The 19,102-nt window shown below is 35.6% G+C and overlaps 1 protein-coding gene across 1 annotated transcript; it reads left to right on the top strand.

The window, feature by feature from the left end:
* Nucleotides 1–557: 557 nt before the first annotated feature.
* Nucleotides 558–18,082, top strand: LOC115442699 (piwi-like protein Ago3). The gene is made up of 17 exons (XM_030167832.2): nucleotides 558–788; nucleotides 1,122–1,290; nucleotides 1,709–1,799; nucleotides 2,452–2,545; nucleotides 5,452–5,578; nucleotides 6,081–6,252; nucleotides 6,751–6,878; nucleotides 7,404–7,567; nucleotides 7,812–8,009; nucleotides 8,305–8,454; nucleotides 9,360–9,537; nucleotides 9,949–10,206; nucleotides 10,844–11,071; nucleotides 11,484–11,667; nucleotides 12,065–12,230; nucleotides 12,419–12,637; nucleotides 12,959–18,082. The coding sequence occupies exons 2-17, from the start codon at nucleotides 1,126–1,128 to the stop codon at nucleotides 13,221–13,223; spliced, it is 2,787 nt and encodes a 928-aa protein (XP_030023692.1). The 5' UTR covers nucleotides 558–788; nucleotides 1,122–1,125; the 3' UTR covers nucleotides 13,224–18,082.
* The last annotated feature ends 1,020 nt before the right edge of the window (nucleotides 18,083–19,102 follow it).

Raw genomic sequence — 19,102 nt, 5'->3', positions numbered from 1 at the left:
ACGTAAATTGCGTTCTTTAAAAATGTTTCGTAACACGGCCCAAGTAGAGACCGTCGAAACAAAAAAATTAACAGATTTTATCAGGCATGGTAATTTTTTTTTACGGGCACGACAAAGTGACTCCCTGCACCTAATGGTAAGTGGAGTGGAGTCCAATAGAATGTCGACTGACGAGAGATGATTACCCCTCAACAGTCAATACAATTATGCCAGCCTGTTGGGACTGGATATACACAGGCTGATCCCGGAACCACCATCTGCAAACTGGTACAAGTGCGCAGACAGTAATGTTTGCAAAAAAATATTAATTCATTGTTTTCATGAAATAAAAAAATTACATCGTTCCGAGGTAATTCTTAATGCGCTCCGTCTCCACACCGAATGCGTGAAGTTATTATAATGAAAAAATTATTCAGATTCCCTATCTATGAATAAAAAAATTATGTTTCATTTCGTACAGAACAATGACAAGCATTGTTCTGAACTTTCGTATCTCTAAGTAGTCTGTGTAATTTTCTACTCATTCAATATTGGTCATTCATTCCTTGTTTCACATTTGCGCCATTGCTAGGTTTTGTTCGGCGGTGTAGTGCTGGTATAGTGTTTTCGTATCACTGCCATTTAAAACTTCTTAAACTTTCCTCTTTAAATATTCGTTTTAAGTTTTTTGAGTTATTGATGAACACATACGTCTTTAAAAATGTATTGATTGATTCACTTTGTAGTGTTTTACCTACTTTGAATTTCATTGAAAGTTGCAAAGTAGCATTTTTAAAAATTCGTTGAAGGTAAGCATTGGGTACATTATACCCAATAGAGAATACTCATACTTACCTACAAATGAAACTACGTTGATACCTACAAGGTTTAATATTTCTCATACGTGCTAACTTTGCAAAACGGTAATGGCTAATTGTTAAATAAAATTTATTTGACTAAGAATCATTGTAAACGTGTTTTGGCATGTTTATAAACTGTTCCAAAATTTGTATACAAATTGTAGACTGTTTTATTATTCCTCTTTAAAACTAAACATTATAATTGTACATAACCAATAGTTTGAGCCTTCAGTTATGAATCTAAACAAATTATTTTCAATCTAATGAAAAAAGTTTTTTTAGGAAAATGGCTGAACAAGGCAAGGGACGGGGTCGGGGCTTGGCCCTAATCCAAGCCTTGAAAAGGTCCCAGATGTTGGACTCCATACCAACGTCAGAGACTCCGACTCCAGAAACCACTCCAAGCTCAAGCACATTCCCCAGTGCAGTGCCCAGTATGGCCCCTTCTGCGGTAAATTGTATTTCCTAACATATTTAGTTGGAATTTTATCATTTAGTTACAGATTAACTTATAATAATATAATATCAGCCCTGTATTATTCACCGTTAAAGCAAACGATAATTCACAAAGAATACACACATGATTTTAGAAAAGTCAGAGGTGTATGCCCTTGGGATTTGAACCTGCGGACATTCGTCTCGGCAGTCCGTTCCACACCCAACTAGGCTATCGCCGCTTCCTGGGTGTTATTAGTGAAGAAATTAACAATTTGCATAGTTAAATGAATAGAAATCAAGCTAAAACTTTATGAAGAAATTTGTAGCTGCATATAATATTCCACATAGAATATTAAATAATTTTTAATAATAAAAATTTGATATGCATTTCATACCAACAATGTATTAACAAAAAATTTATGACTTTATAGATTGAATCTTCAACTGACACAGTATCTACCACAGCTGGTGGCAGAGGTCGCCTGGCAGCCATGATGCTGGCTAAAATGCAGCCAAAACCAGGTTTGTACAAGCTTTCATTGGGCAGCATACACCTAGAGCATTCCACCATGTGGTGGCAATGGTCAACAAATAAATTGAGCTTTCTGTTACCTGGTGAGGGATTTCTTGTACATAATTGATATAAATACTTCCCCACCTCAAGAGTGTGTTCAAGTTGTTTGCCAAGTGTAACTAGGTTTAACAAGCTTTTCATATTGATAATTAGTAACTAGAAATAGGTTAAATTTTTTTTAGTATTAAACAAAGGACATGTTTGCTTTTCGGATGTGCGCTGGTTCTTTATTCCATATAGTTGGTTCCTTAATAAAGTGGCAGAAATGGTGCTTTGAATTGTTAAAAGAATAATTTTAGACCCCTCCATTTATAAGAAACATAAACAAAATAACTTTATTGATTCATCAAAGGAGGTGGAATGGGTAATTCCCTAGAATTCTGTTTTTTTTACATTAGTAGTGGTCAGTTATTGGCATTTTCGGATAAAAAAGGAAAATTAAAAAATATTAAAAATTTACATTTTCGGAAACATAAAATATATTTTTTTACAGTTTCAATTTTTTTATAGTTGCATTTTAAAGTAGCAACATTTATATATGGAAAGTGAAATACTTTTATTTTACACAAATAAATAAAATGATTTGTTTTCTATTTTAAGGTCCTCCAATGTTTAGCCCTGCGTCAGACGTCAGTCCTGGACAATTGGCAAAGCCGACAGGAGTTGGCAGGGGAATGAAACTTTTGCAAACATTGTAAGTATTCATACTAACACACAGTTCTATAATTTCTATAATCTATATCTATACTATTATATAAAGCTGAAGAGTTTGTTTGTTTGTTTGTTTGTTTGTTTGAACGCGCTAATCTCAGGAACTACCGGTCCAAACTGAAAAATTCTTTTTGCGTTGGATAGCCCTATGTTCGTGGAGTGCTATAGGCTATATATCATCACGCTATACCCAATAGGAGCGGAGCAGTAATGCCTAATCTCAGGAACTACCGGTCCGAACTGAAAACTTCTTTTTGAGTTGGATAGCCCTATGTTCGTGGAGTGCTATAGGCTATATATCATCACGCTATACCCAATAGGAGCGGAGCAGTAATGGCTAATCTCAGGAACTACCGGTCCAAACTGAAAAATTATTTTGCGTTGGATAGCCTTTTGTTCGTGGGGTGCTATAGGCTATATATCATCACGCTATACCCAGTAGGAGCAGAGCAGTAATGGCTAATCTCAGGAACTACCGGTTCGAACTAAAAAATTCATTTTGTATTGGATAGCCCTTTGTTCGTGAAGTGCTATAGGCTATATATCATCACGCTATGACCAATAGGAGCAGAGCAGTAATGGCTAATCTCAGAAACTAGGAGTTTGAACTGAATAATTATTTTTGTGTTGGATAGCCCTTTATTCCTGGAATGCTATAGGCTATATATATCATCACGCTATGCCCAATAGGAGCGGAGCAGTAATCGCTAATCTCAGGAACTACCGGTTCGAACTGAAAAAATATTTTTGTGTTGGATAGCCCATTGTTCCTGGAGTGTTATAGGTTATATATCGTCACGCTATGACCAATAGGAGCGGAGCAATAATGAAACATGATGCAAAAACGGGGACAATTTATTAGTTTTGAGAGCTTCTGTTGCGTGCACTGCGTAAACGGTTAAAGTTATGCAACAATAATGTATGACGGGATTGTTCCTCTTAAAAAGTTCTACAAAAATATATCATAAAACAAAGTCCCCCGCTGCATCGGTCTGCCCGAACGTGTTAAACTCAAAAACTAACCAACGTATTAGGATAAAATTTGGTATGGAGACAGTTTGAGACCCTGGGAAGAACACAGGCTTCCGGGAAAATATATAGCGTGACTTTTATAACGGAAAACTTTAGCCTGAAAAACTTTATAACGCGGGCGGAGCCGCGGGCAAAAGCTATTATTAATAAAAATGTTGAACCTTATGAACAATGTAAGTATAAATACAACAATACGGAGTTCAGTTTCATTTTAATGTAATTAGAAATTCAATTTCTTCTAAAGTTAAAGTTGGATGATGAAAACGTCCACACAGAAACTATATAGTAAAATAATGATTGAATCACAAGTGATGCACCTATAAGGTGGACTGTAGGTGAAATTATTGGTTGCAGGCTGCTTCTGACATGTTGGTTTAGAAATATTTAAGAGATCTTTGTTTCTCATTGCAGTTCTAAAGGTTAAAGAAGAAAGCAATGATTGCATTGTTATTACATAAATAATGGATGTTGCAAAAATATTTCCCCTGAGTTTCGCACAGTGCGGCCTAGTCTTACTAATAACTTGGTGGCGTCGTTCTACTGCATGCGCAGCAGGGGAGTGCTCTGAGGTCCTAGGTTCGAATCCCGGCCCAGGCAATGTAATATTTGGGTTTTTTTTGCTCAGTATTAGTCCGGAGTCTGTAATTTGTGTCCGATATGGCGATAGGCTCGCCTCCTATCACTCCATGGGACGGAAAACACTTGTCGAAAAGTGGGTGCCCTGGTTGCGCCTCTGCATACCCCTTCGGGGATAAATGCGTGATGTGTTTTTTAAATTTCTGTGCGTTTCCAGCTATACATACTTAACATTAAATCTCATTATCAGAATAATTGAAAGGTACATAATTTCCTGACTGCAAAACGCTTATCATGCGATGCTGTCAGCAAGTTCAAATAACTGCTTGTGCAGTTCATTGATAAGAATGTAATTGACTTTGACGAATAGTTTCTAAGAGCTATGACGATTGTAATGTGCAGAAATATTACTAGTAACTCTTTAATATCATATGTGGCATTGTATGAATAAAAATGCGCTTAGCGACCGTGCTTTTTACAACTAATGAGAGGCTGCTTCATGATTTTCAATATTGTAACATTTCAAAGGCATTTATATATGGTATTTATCAATGGCGAAAGGTTTAATTTTCTGAAAGTGAACCCGATACAACATATAGATACTAATATACATGAATATGTTCTGCAAATTGTTCTAATGATAATTAGATTCTATAGAAATTCTACAAAAAGGGTACCTGATAGGAATAGGGTACCGGACTCATTTTTGTTCTTTACTATTATCAAATATTTACATAATATAAATTATAACACAGAAGGAATTATTAAAATCCGGTAAAAAATCAATAAGTTATAAGTCTTTGAATTTCGGGGGAAGGGGTAATTAACAAGAAACAGAAAAGAGACGAAATACCCACATGTGACGTCATCGGAAATTACGACGCGTGCGAAAGAAAGAGATGAAGCGATATCCCCACATCGCGCCCACTTCTGGCACATTACAATATTCTAAATATGAATTGCTCGCTCATTTTTTAACCAATTTTTATGCAGTTTTCGCAGGAGCGCTTCTTATTCGTATTATTAACCATTACATATAGAATAATGTACAAAATCATGCATAGGCCGGTCCCCTATTGGGTTATATGGACCCTTTCGCCACTGGTATTTATTAATCTCACATTTTAATAAATAAAGTTTGAATTATCGTTAAAATACGTCAGAAGATAGATTACTATAAGGTACTATCTGTCTTAAATTTTTCCTAAAACAACAATCGATTTATACGTGTTGGCTATCTCTAGTATGAAAATAAATAATAAGTTAGTTTGTCGTGTCTAGACAAGCTTCAAAGGCCGCAGCGAGTGTTAAGAGCGATGTGGAAACAATCACTGAAACAATGTCAGAAACGACCATATCCACACCTCAACCTACGCAAACCACGAAGGGATATGTTAAACAAATTGTGGTGAGTATTTGTATATATAACATGTGAATGTTTTATTGTAATGATGTTACGAACGAAGGATATATTCGGGACACGTTTTATTTGATTATAGAACAATCATATTGCCACCACACATATAATTATCACACTATGACTGCCTTGTTGGCGTAGTTGTAATGCATACGTGGTACGAGAACGACTTCCGCACTAAGATCCTGGGTTCGAATCTCGGGTCGTGCCAAAAATATTTGTGACTGGGTTTTTTCATCATAAAAATTACTCAGTCGTAGTCTGGAGTCAGGAAGTAGGCGATGTGATACCCCCGTACCTCGGAAAGTACGTAAAGCTGTTGATCCTGCGCCTGATTTTCTCCGGTCATGTCGGACTGCCGCTCACCGGACTATGAGAATGAAGGAACAGAGAGTGCACCTGTGTATTGCACACACACTTGTGCACTGTAGTATGGCCGCCGTGGCTAAAATTCGGCTAGGAAGGATTCATTCATTAACACATTGTCCAACAGAGGGAGATAAAAGATACACCACCAGTGGTGAGGAAAGGAGAGAGCGGCACGCCAGTGGAAGTGACTGCAAATTTCATATATCTCAACTTCAAAGAGAACAATGTTTACGAATATGAGGTGAAGTATGTGCCTGAACAAGATTACAAGCATTTGCGGTTCAAACTTTTAAACGGTAAGTTTAATAACTATTCAAGAGGAATTTGTGTAGAGTAGAAAAACTAATAGACTCAACCTAATGCTGCTTTTCGATCGCAAACCGCTCAACGTTTGTACGTTACGGTTTCGGTTAAAAACCGCCCTTGTTATCTCAAGTTCTTACGGTGAATGCTAAGGAGAACAGTTTGGATTGTTGCTCTATTATAAAGCAACAAAAAAAACTTAATTTTAATACTGGGTATACTGGGCGGTGAGTTACGTATCCCTGTGTGTAAAAAAAAACACTAATAATTACACCTTAATAATTATTGTGAAAATATATACCAAATGTGCGAATTTATTTGAAACATTACAAAAAAAACGATCTTTCGAAATTTTTTAGTTAGAAAATTATAATATAATAAACCACGATAAAATAAAAAAAAAATATTCCAACAGTTTAAATATGAGTAAATTTAAAGTGTTTTGTGTCGCCCAGTGTGTAAATCATAACAATTGGTAAATATTTTCCCAGAGCACATTAAATACTTCAAAGACAAGACGTTTGACGGCACGACGCTGTACGTGCCGCACGCGTTACCCGACGAGGCTCTGCAACTCGTCTCCACCAATCCGTTCGACAACAGCAAAGTCAATATATTGGTAAATGCCTTTTACAATGATTTGTATATTAGTTTATACATTGGGGCATCAAAATTTTAATGTTTTCTGCAGAAATAATATAGGCACATAGCGAAAAATACTGTATATTGAAATTGTAATAACAAATTATAATAATAATGCTCGTGCGGCGAAGTAATTGAAAAAAGTGACACCTTCTCTTCGGTGTTGCCAGACGTAGAACCTTTTCGGTGTTGCAAGGCGTAAACTTTTTCGGTTGTGGCAGCAAGAGCGCACAGCCTACGTGACCGCGCGCGTCGCAGTGACTGGCGCCGTAACATTATTAATAGTAAAGTTTTAGGGTGAAGGGTTCTTTTTAGTGTTTTTGAATGAAAGCAATAAATTACAAATTTTGTGTTGGTCATGAACCTTGGGTAGGTCTTGCTCAACATTGGCACATATGGCTAATATAAATAATAATATTACAATTCAAAAACTTTATAATTGTGATGCATTTCATTCATATTTCAAACTCATTTCTTATACAACTAATATAACATATTGCAGATAAAATTTCGGCGCACGCGCAAGCTGAGTGAAATGATTCACATATACAATGTGCTGTTCAAATGTATAATGAAGGATCTGCAGCTAGTAAGCTTTGGGCGACAATATTTCAACGAACACGCGGCTATACAAATACCGCAGCATAAGTTAGAAATATGGCCTGGGTGAGTATTTCATTATTTACTAGCTTCTTGCCCGGAACTCGCCCCCGTTAAAAAGTTTTTCCTGGATAAATAATTTCCCAGGAAATTCCCTGGATAAATAGAAACTGGTCTATGTCCGTCCCAGGGTTACAATCGCAAATTTTCTCGGAAACTGATTGAAGATTGAGATTGGAATCGTTTATAAAAAACCGCTGTATGTGAGTTCCCAAGTAACAGTCAATTATTCTCCCTTTTTAATTTTTAGCTACGTAACAGCAGTGGACGAGTACGAAGGAGGTCTCATGTTGACGTTAGATTCGACACACCGCGTCCTGCGCAACCAGTGTGTACTAACGCTTATCAAAGAAGTGGTGCAGTCGGAAGGAACAAATTGGAAGCGGAAATTGACAGACATTCTGGTCGGATGCTCTGTTATGACTACGTATAACAAGAAACTGTTTAGGTTAGTTTGAAAAATACTAATATTGTTTCGTAAGGAATATAGAGTAAGGTATATGCACCGGTTATGGGATATATTAATATGATTTATATAAAGAGTTTTTATGATACCATCCAATTGCTCACTGAAGTCTGTGTTTCTTTTTTCAATATGTTAAAACCTTTTTGAGTATTTTGTATTAGTATAACTACTCTCTATGGCAATATATTATGTCGTAGAAATCATTAAGTATAATATATTTTTTTAATTGTGTTATATTATATTTTATTTCGAATGCTTAATAATCAATATTTTTCAGAGTTGATTCTATTGACGATAAAATGACGCCTCGTTCAACTTTTGAGAAGACTGAGGATGGAAAAATTGTACAAATAACATACATAGACTATTACAAGAAGAACTATGGTATAGATATAATGGACTGGGACCAACCTATGTTAATATCAAGGTAATTTTAAAATTACTGAGTATTTACTAGACCTTATTGTAAGTGCAGTATGGTTCAAATGTAATGTCTCAAGAAACACCACTCAATGGTCATTATAATTGTGTTAGTCTATCATAAGAGTCAATATAATTATGTTAGTCTGTTCTAATTAGATGATTAGTTAATGTTAAGAGCCTACTAAGAACAGTTCAATCGATATATCTGTGTTATCGCAAAAATAAGTGCAAACTTATTTTTAACCGATTTAAAAAAGAGTGGAGGTTCTCAATTTGACGTATATATTTGTTACCTCAGAAATCAGTATTTTTTTTTATAAAATCTATTCTTATCTCTTTGAAAAACTGAAGAATAACAAATATTTAATTAGGCACAAACGTGACTAATTAATCAACGTGACTGCGGAGATAGCTTAGTTGGGTATGGAACGGACGGCCAAGACGAATGTCCGCAGGTTCAAATCCCAAGGGCACACACCTCTGACTTTTCTAAAATCATGTGTGTATTCTTTGTGAATTTATCGTTCGCTTTAACGGTGAAGGAAAACATCGTGAGGAAACCTGCACATCCGAGAAGTTCTCTATAGGAATTTCGAAGATGTGTGAAGTCTACCAATCCGCACTAGGCCAGCGTGGTGGACTAAGGCCTAATCCATCTCACTAATAGAGGAGGCCCATGCTCAGTAGTGGGCAAGTATATAATACAAGGCTGATATTATTATTTATTAAACGTGTACAAACATTTGTAGTATTTGGTGACGTAAATATTCCGAACCTAGGAGCAAGCAACGTATCAAATAGCGGAACATCGCCCCACCTTCGCCACCCATATGTGAAAACACACACTACAATTAGTACTAATAAAACTACATTTGTTTAATGATTATTAAAAAAAAAAATCTGAACCAGAGACACGAAACGCATGCCGGGATCAGACGCGCCAACAGACTTCATGATCTGCCTCGTGCCCGAGCTGTGCACTATGACCGGCCTCTCTGACGACCAGAGGAGCAACTTCAGGCTGATGAAGGACGTCGCCACATACACCAGGATCACTCCAAACCAACGGCACTCGGCTTTTAAAAAGGTATGTGCGAAAATAATTTCAAGTTATGTTAATGTGACTTTTCTATTATGTGTGTATTTTTTGTAAATTATTGCTTGTTGCGGTGAAGGAAATTATGAGGAAACCTACATATCTGAGAAGTTCTCTATTGAAATTTAGAGGGTGTTGTGAAGTCTACCAATCCGCACTAGGCCAGCGTGGTGGACTAAGGCCTAATCCATCTCAGTAGTAGAGGAGGCCCGTGCCCAACACTGGGACAGTACATAATACTGGTGACCATTTTAAATACAGGGTCATTTTGACATTGCTCTACTCTACTTACATTGTGCCAAAAATCATCCATGAATAACGAATATTTTCACCGAAAATTCCAACCAAACATTTACGAGACTCGACTCATGAACCTAACTATAATTCTCAATACATTTTCAGTACATCCAAACTGTGATGGAGAACGAAACAGCGAAGAACCGACTAGCGGGCTGGGGGTTAAGCATAGCGCCTGAAACTATCAACATAACTGCAAGGACGTTGCCACCGGAAACACTTTACTTTGGCAATGCCGTCAAAGTGGCAGGCAAGCCGAATGCCGAATGGAACATGGAGAGTACGAAAAATGCCGTTATGCAAGCCGTGGATATCATGAAATGGGTACTGTTGTACACGGACAGGGATAACCAAATTGCCATGGTGAGTACTGAGTAATATGTTTTTTCCTTTCTTTGTTTTTGTAACCACAAGTAGTTCGAAAAAAGTTCCTCTGTTAAAACTGCATTAAAATTGGTATTGAAATAGGGCAGTAAATAATGTTCTAAATATTGTAATGAGCAGGAGTGGGCGCGTAGTGATGATATCGTTCTATCTCATTCTTTCACACGCACCATGATTCAAGATGACGTCACGACTCTTTTCTCGGTTCTTGACACTCCTATAGAAATTCAAAGACTAATAACTTGTTGATTTTTTGCCAGATTTGAATAATTATTTCTGTGGTAGAATTCATATGTGGTAAATCTAGACCATTATATAAAGAGGAAGAGATTTTTTGTTTGTTTGAATTCGCTTATCGCATAAACGACTGCGTGAAGAACAAGTAAGTTTATTGCATATAATGCCGTATCAGTGAATTCTAAGATTTGTAATATTTATTTGTAGTGTAGTCTTTAACAGAGGTGTAGTGGGTCAAGGTGAGACCGAATGCGCAAACTCATTTGCTAGGGGGAGCGTCCTCCGTTGTTAATACATTTCTTGGTAACAGTTTGATTACATTTAATTTATGTTATTTAAATACAATATTAGCAGCGTCACAAAAAAATCTGATTTACAGAGTTTCGTGGACACAGTGAAACGGAACTGCCGACCGATGGGCATCATGGTGTCCACTCCTGAGATGGTGCGTCTGCCTAACGACCGGACGGATTCTTACGTGACAGCGTTGAAGAAGTCCATTACGTCGGCAGTGCAGCTCGTTGTGGCGATATGTCCGACGGCGCGAGATGATCGGTACGCCGCGATCAAGAAGATATGCTGCGCGGACAATCCTGTACCGTCACAAGTAAGTATTATTAGGATTCTCTATCTAGAGGTCTTGAAGGGCTTGCTGGCGTAGTTGTATATGTACGTGGTACGAGTATGATTTTCGCGCTGTGGTCCTGAGATCATCCGTTGAGATTGGCCGTCGTGGCCAAAATTCGGCTAGAAGAGAATCAGTCAATCAATCAATATGTAGAATATGGAAACGGAATCATATTATAAAGCTTAGAGTTAAGTAAATTTATAAATTAAAAAAATCTTGTCATCTATTAAATATATTTATGGGATAAATTATCAGATACCCCTTTAGTGGTCACCTACATATTAAAACCCGGTGCATAATTTTACTTTTTCAAATCCCTAACTTTAAGTCTTGCCTTGCCCATCAGTCACTATTAATTATATCACTTTTATCTATCATAAATGATTTCCAGGTGATAAACGCCCGTTCACTGATGAACTCGCAGCGAGTGCGAGCGGTGACGCAAAAGATACTGTTACAAATGAACTGCAAGCTCGGTGGCACGCTGTGGAACATTAGCATACCGTTCAAGACGGCCATGGTCGTTGGCATCGATTCTTACCATGATCCCACCAGGAAGAGTCGCAGTGTTTACAGTGAGTACAGTATAGCAATGATCGACCATCGATTTACAGCGTGTGTACCTGAAATACGCATAATAATTTGTAAATTAGTAAACTTTTGACCAATTGCGTTCCTTGTTACTAATAAGCTATAAATATTTTTTAGTTTTGATGATTTGGATGAAACGTTAAAGAAATATTCGAAATTGGTAGATGAATTGTTGTTGGATTGTTTCTATTGAACTTTTGCTAAGGCTAGTGAGTTTAAAATCTAGTTAACTCTTCTTAAGACCACTTTTACCACTTCGACTGTGCCTCACGAAACAGTTTTTTTATGGGCGCAACGTTGTAATAACAAAACAAGAGTTGCACACTATTTCGTCGTATGCAATTACAATTACCAGTGTAATAAAAATGTATTTTATTTTAGGTTTCATAGCGTCGTACAACCAATCGATGACTTTGTGGTTCTCGAGGGCCGTGTTCCAAGAGAGAGGTCAAGAAATAGTGGACGGGCTCAAGTCCAGTTTGGTGGAATCTTTAACGCACTACCTTAGGAGTAACGGCACACTACCCGACAAAATTATTATATACAGGTTACCTACCATAGTTGAAAACATATTGTATAGATAATATTACTTATAGATGAGATTTATTGCTAAATCTTGATCTCTGCAAGCTCGGTGGCAAGCTTGATTTTATCGAATAAAACATCACTGTCAACCTCGACTTACAACCATTATCAATACATAAATGTATGTTAAGCCTATTCTCCAAATTTCAGGGACGGTGTCGGCGACGGCCAGTTGAAACTGGTCCACGACTACGAAATACCGCAGATGAAGATATGTTTCTCGGCCATGGGCCAGCCGTACTCGCCCACGTTGACGTACATAGTCGTCCAGAAACGTATAAACACGCGCATATTCATGAAGTCGGCTCAAGGGTTTGACAATCCGCATCCGGGAACGGTTGTTGATCATGCGATTACAAGACGTGATTGGTAAGTATTTTTCTAACACTCGTAGTTTAGATGTTGGTATGAAAAATAAGACTTGATAACTCGTCTAATGAAATTTGTGAATTCTGGGAAATATTAGTATGACAATAATACGTACACAAACAATAAATTTGTTCTCGTATTAATTATAATCAATTGTATTTGAACGATCGACGTTATAACATTTTAAAAGGTAGTTTATACAAGTGTTTAAAATATCGATTACGGGTATCGATTATCATGTTATCAATATCGATAGCTTGTATACATGCAGTATCAATTGCTAAGCTATTGATACTATTAACCTATTTTTTACTATTCCAGGTATGATTTTCTAATAGCGTCACAGAAAGTGAACCAAGGTACTGTAACGCCGACGCATTACGTCGTAGTGTACGACAACAGCGGTATGACGCCAGACCAGTGCCAGCGGCTGACGTACAAGCTCTGCCACTTGTACTACAACTGGCCTGGCACCGTACGAGTGCCAGCTCCGTGCCAGTACGCGCACAAGCTGGCCTACCTCGTCGGACAGAACATACACGGCCCGCCCTCGGATGCGCTCGCTGATAAGTTGTACTTTTTGTAGTTAAATCTATTATCGATAAGTCGATAGGATCGTATCGATACGATGATTTATTTTATAAAAAATATTTCTATCGTCTCTATTTTGTTGATAAATGAGATTGTAGCGTCTAAGCCTTTCGTGATATATAAAAATTGTAAAAAGGACGTAAAGGGTATTATAATAAAAATAAAAGTTTATTCTTAGCCACAAGTACTAGGATAGTAAATCGACAGATATTTGAGAAATATGAAAAAACTAATTTGACAAAATTTATACTTATCATACAAAACAGAATGGACTGAGCAATACGCTCAGTATTGACCACTGTGTAGAAAGAGACAAAGCTAATGTGCGGTCAAAACTTTGTACTATAGATGTCTTGTTTGGCTATTTTCATAATTTTATGCAAATATTAATTTGATGCATGGAAAGTGAATACTTTGTCCATTCTCTAACTTTAATCGTTACTTAACGTAAAACGTAGTATGCGACATATTAAGGACAATATTTTGCATTTTGTCTTTTTTATGCCTCTTAAAATAATAAAAACAAGATTCAGAAAATATTTCGTGATTATTAGTAATCGGTTTAAATCTAAATAAGTATTATGAAAACATGACGATTAGTCAATCAAATTAAATTTATTTTTAACTATAAGGATATAGACTTAAACATTGATTATAAAAGTACATTATGAATTGTAAATAATATGTACTCACGAGTATTATATTAAGCAACCATTTTGACGTTATGAAAAGATTTAAACAAAAGATAGCCTTACCAGGAAAAATATGGAACTAATATCTTGTACTGATAATGTTAACTTTAAAACAAAAGCAAAATTTACCCTCTTAAAGCAGGTTTTTTTGGTCAGGGTAGAACTAACATACTATAAATATTATGTCTCGAACATCCACTAGGCATATAACCTCTGTATACAGCCTTAAAATTCATATAGAATATGGAAATTTTGGGCTTGAGTTTATATTTTTGATAGGAAAGGTCTCGTATTTCGTAAAAATATGAATTAATTACTAGGAAAGTGGTATTTATTATTAAGTAAATAAGTATCTATATAAAAATGTAGTACTTTTATAAAAAAATGCGTGACAATATTTTTTACTTTTTAAAGGTTTTTGTATCATGGGTAACTTTTAAGTAAAAGTTTCCTTTTTCTCGATATAGATACCGAATCTTAAATGAACAACTTCTTTATCAAATCCTTTTCCAACTCTAGTTACATTGATATTTTATAACAATGTTGCAGAAATGATTTGGCCTATAGTATAAAAGTTCAAGTTCGTAAAGTTGAACTTTTGGTATGTTGACTTGACTTTACTACCATGGTTGCAAACGAATATAGTTCGACTGATAGTATAAAGTTAATAAACTTGCAATTGAAAATACTTGGTTCTGTGCCATAAAAACCTTAGAGTAGGTTAATTTGTGTTGCCAACCCAATATTGCTAGGGATGCCTCGAAGGACCTTACTTTCGAGGTACGTAGTAAATATACTATGAGTAAATATCTTAGGAGCATTACTAGGATAATTATTATCTGTAACAGTCATAAAGATAAGATTATTACGTAATTTATCCATTCCCAAAACAGCGCAGAGACTATAAAGATCATATGTAATCTATCCATTCTTAAAATAACGCAGAGGCTCATTAGGTTTTAATTACTTCTGTAATATAGTTAATAACTTCGGCCATCAATTATTTAAGTTTTGGAAACTATACCACCGCGTTTAATTTTGATATCACGGCTCGTGACCTTATCACTCATAATACGATTGTCTCCGAAGTTGTACATTAATATTTCTCATTAGTAGCAAAAATTTTTGCAGTTAGTATAGTGGATAAATTTTGCTTTACGATGTTTACCGATTTTTCAATCGTTTTACGAAAGTTTTCTTTACATATGATTATAGTCTGATTCATACGTTTTGAAGGGTCGACATAATACTATGTTTGAAAATTGTAATTATAGAAATTTTAATTTAGCCTAAATATCTTGCCGACTTAATTTTAATTGCCTCGGTGGCGTAGTTGTACTGTATGCGCGGTACGAAATCGCTCCGAGGTCCTGGGTTCGAATCCCGGGTCGGGCATAGTAATATTTAGGGTTTTCTGCGTGGTATCAACCCGGAGTCTCGAATTTGTGCCCGATATGGCGATAGGCTCGCCCCCTGGCACATCATGAGATAGAACACATTTACCGAAAAGTGGGTACTCTTTTTGCCCCTCTGCATACCCCTTCGGGGAGGAATGCTTGATGTGTGTAATTTTGACCTGTGTCCGCAGCTTACTTCACACCCATCAATGCGTTTAAGTGGAACTATATTCCAGTCAATATAAAAGACTAGTTAACGGCTTTATTTATACAGCTGTCATATTAATTTGTTTACGTTATATTTGATTACGAGGAACTTTTATCTGGTGATTGAAAAATCAGCCTTAGTTGTTAAGTAATTACTAGTACATAAGAATCTAAATGTCTTGAAGTTATTTTCATATTAAAAATATATTTTTATATATACTTCAAAAATATATTAGATGAAGCAAAATGAAAAATTTTAGTAAGCGTTTTTAAAAGTACAAACAAAAGTATTCAGCACTGAGATAATTTCGAGGGTGTTTTATACAGAGTGCTCTAAAAACCCAAGTTATATAATACATTGAATACTGTACGGTACTTTACAATTACAGTTTTTTTTCGATAACGTGTTTTCTTAAAGACATATTTTAATGAGAGAAAGAGAGAGAGAGATGATGACTGCCTTGGTGGCATAGTTGTAATGCGTACGCGGTTACGACTACGGCGCTGAGGTCCTGGGTTCTAATCCCGGGACAAAAGTAATTGTTACTGAGTTTTTCCATCTTAAAAATTACACAGTTGCAGTTCGGAGTCTGAGAGTTGGTTGTGTGATATCCCCAAGCCTCTGAAAGAAGTGATCTTTCTTTCCGAGGCTCATGTGGGGCAGCTATCCGACATGATCGACCGATGTTAGATAGCCGTTTCACCGGACTATGAGAGTGAAGGAACAAAGAGTGCATCTGTGTATTGCGCACAAACTTGTGCACTATAATATATCATGTGTACCTGGCTGATTCCCGTAGAGATTGACCGCTATGGTTAAAATTCTGGTAGGAGGTTCATCATTTTAATGATGACAATCAGGGATTTTGTTGAAATTGTTGCGGGGGTTTATCTATTATTAGTTGGTAAAGCAAACACAATAGAAGGAATTTTTGTTTCACATATTACTTAATTTCCTATTTCCGATGTGATGTACTCAGGTAACATATCATATCAGATTTAATTAATTAGTTGGAATTTATATCTCGTACAGGTATCAAGATATATGCCTAATATCTACGTTTGTGTTGTTATTTTATTATAATTATTTAGGATGCTAATTTAGTTGTATTCTTGAAGGTTAATACGCTTGAACCGTCACAGTTGCGTTCTCACTGCCTTAGCTTACCTCTATAGGATTTGTAATAACTTGCTTATCCAGTCTCCAAAATCAGTTTATTTCACTTATTAACTCTTCGTTGGTCGTGGCTTCGCCCCAGTGAAAGCTTTTCCTGCTAAAAGTCCCTGAACACGACGTCGGCTACATTAGTTTTAAAAATTTAATTAAAAAAATCGATTTTTACCATAGGAGTTAAACTATGTGTTAATCCAGGGTATGGCACACCCTTGTCTCAAATTTCGTCCAAATCTGTTCAGTTGTTTTTTCTTTTACGTCTAACGAACATACAAACATTACACAATCTTTCGCATTTATAATATTAGTAAGATTACGTGAAAACTTCTAACCAGACTTGCAATGAATATAATATATTTGGCCATACACCGAATATAGAATATTCTGCAGCCTTCCCGGACGATTATAAGGCAAAATTTAAGGCATTTACAGGAAAACTTCTATCAATGTATTTGTATCTTGTTCGTTTATTCCAACAAGGTGAACAATGAATGCAGAAAAAACTACCTGCATCATAATACACTTACATACTTGCATCATCATACACTTTAATAATGATAATTCATGTGCATAGACGTTTCCCACTAATTTAAATATTTGTATACAAAATTATTTTATTTGGCTACTTTAATAATTGCAAGGCAAATATTATATTTTTAATAAATCACTCTTTAGCCAATTATCTGATTACAACAAAACTTAAGTATTCGGTGTTTGGCAGAATAGTACTTAGATATTCGGTATTCGGCCGTATAGTATTAAAGAAGACGAATACCGAATAGTAGCCGAATATTCATTGCAATTCTTTTTATATTACCATTAAAATATTTATCTCTAATATTTTTTTACATATCGATATTTTTTATATAAATAAGTTTTCTTCTCCTAGTATATGCTATTCCTTGTTAATATAACAAGATTTCTTGCGGTGAATTGATATTTTTTATGAAAGTAAAAATTAATTCAATATGTACCCCCGTTATTCATAGACGTAATTTATCTAAGGATGGAGGATTGCTGTGATAACAAGTTTGTTTTTCAGCATTATTTATCGGACAGCTTGCTGTTTGTTCAGCTTTATTTATCTGACAGCCAACTAGTTCAAGTTGTATCTCAATATTAGCCAATCACAACGGCTTTATGTTTACTGCACTGCGAAGGCTGCCATGCCGTCAGCACTGAGAAACAGACTTGTTATCATAGCAATGCTCAGTCCTTAGATAAATAACGTCTATGAAGGGGGTTCGTTTTTAAGTTCAGACTTCAGTGGTTCAAGTTCAATATTTTCTAGTGTTAATTAACGGTCTTACTGTTATTGTCCTGTGAGATGAGATGACAAACTTTGTATTTGTGATAAAGTTGTGTATTACCGGATTGATAATATTTTTTTTGTATATTATAATACATTGTAAAGGTAAGTTTAGACTAGCAAGATATCATCTAAGAACTTCCGGATGCGTTTACACTAGCGGTAATATTTTAATAGTTCTATACACATGTGACTTCTTGGTGTTGCAAACTTCAAAATAGCAGAAGTCAACTTGCCGTGATTGTTTACACGTTAAAAATTGCTTACAGAACTTGCAGGAGTCCTGCAAGTTTTCTTGCTAATCTAAACTTCGCTTTACTGAAGAATTGTTATTTTTTTAAATGACCCAAGAGTTAGGAAAAGTCAGAGGCAAACAATTTACAAATCTATTTCCTTAATAAGACGTGTCTATACGTAAAAAGGGAAAAGAAATGAGGTACACATCATGCTGTACTCCATTTAAATTTATTTCTCATTTTTATTATAGTTTGTAATTTTTTGTTATTTATTTTTGTTAAGGCAAAAATGTTTAAACATTAAAAAAGAACATTCTTGACCGTTGCTTGTTTTTTAGTTTAGTTTTTTTAGGGCTGTTTGTTTATAGTTTACTTCGAGTACAGATAAGTTATAGACAACGGTTAATACTATGTAAACGTTGTTTAACAATTTAAAATACGTTATTTTACGATTATGTTAACCGGTGCTTTTTTTCAGTAGATATGTCAAGAGATGTCATTTTAATTACATTGTAATTCATGCATTTCGTCTTTGTCTATGGTGATTGTACAGTCAGCCACATAAGTAGCTGAACACGTTAAATATTTAAAAACGCTTCTTCACTTTAACTTTTTTCTTTAGCTACAATAAAGTTAACTCGCTGAAGTTTATTTTAGTGAAGAAATACACACACAATAGTAACTTGAAAGTTTGATTTATTCAGCTACTTTTGTGTGTGACTGTACAAATGTTATGTAAGAAAACCCTTTTGAAATAATCTGCCCTTGCTCTAGAAATCGCAATTGTCTTAGTTACCGATCTAAAATAATGTGATGACATTCAACATGTTCCTTCATCGATTAAGTTTTCTATTCACTA

The sequence above is a fragment of the Manduca sexta genome, chromosome 10, assembly GCF_014839805.1.
Source record: "Manduca sexta isolate Smith_Timp_Sample1 chromosome 10, JHU_Msex_v1.0, whole genome shotgun sequence".
NCBI lineage: Eukaryota > Metazoa > Arthropoda > Insecta > Lepidoptera > Sphingidae > Manduca > Manduca sexta.
The sequence above is the reverse complement of the archived record's forward strand: the minus strand, read 5'-3'. Positions and strand labels throughout refer to the sequence as shown.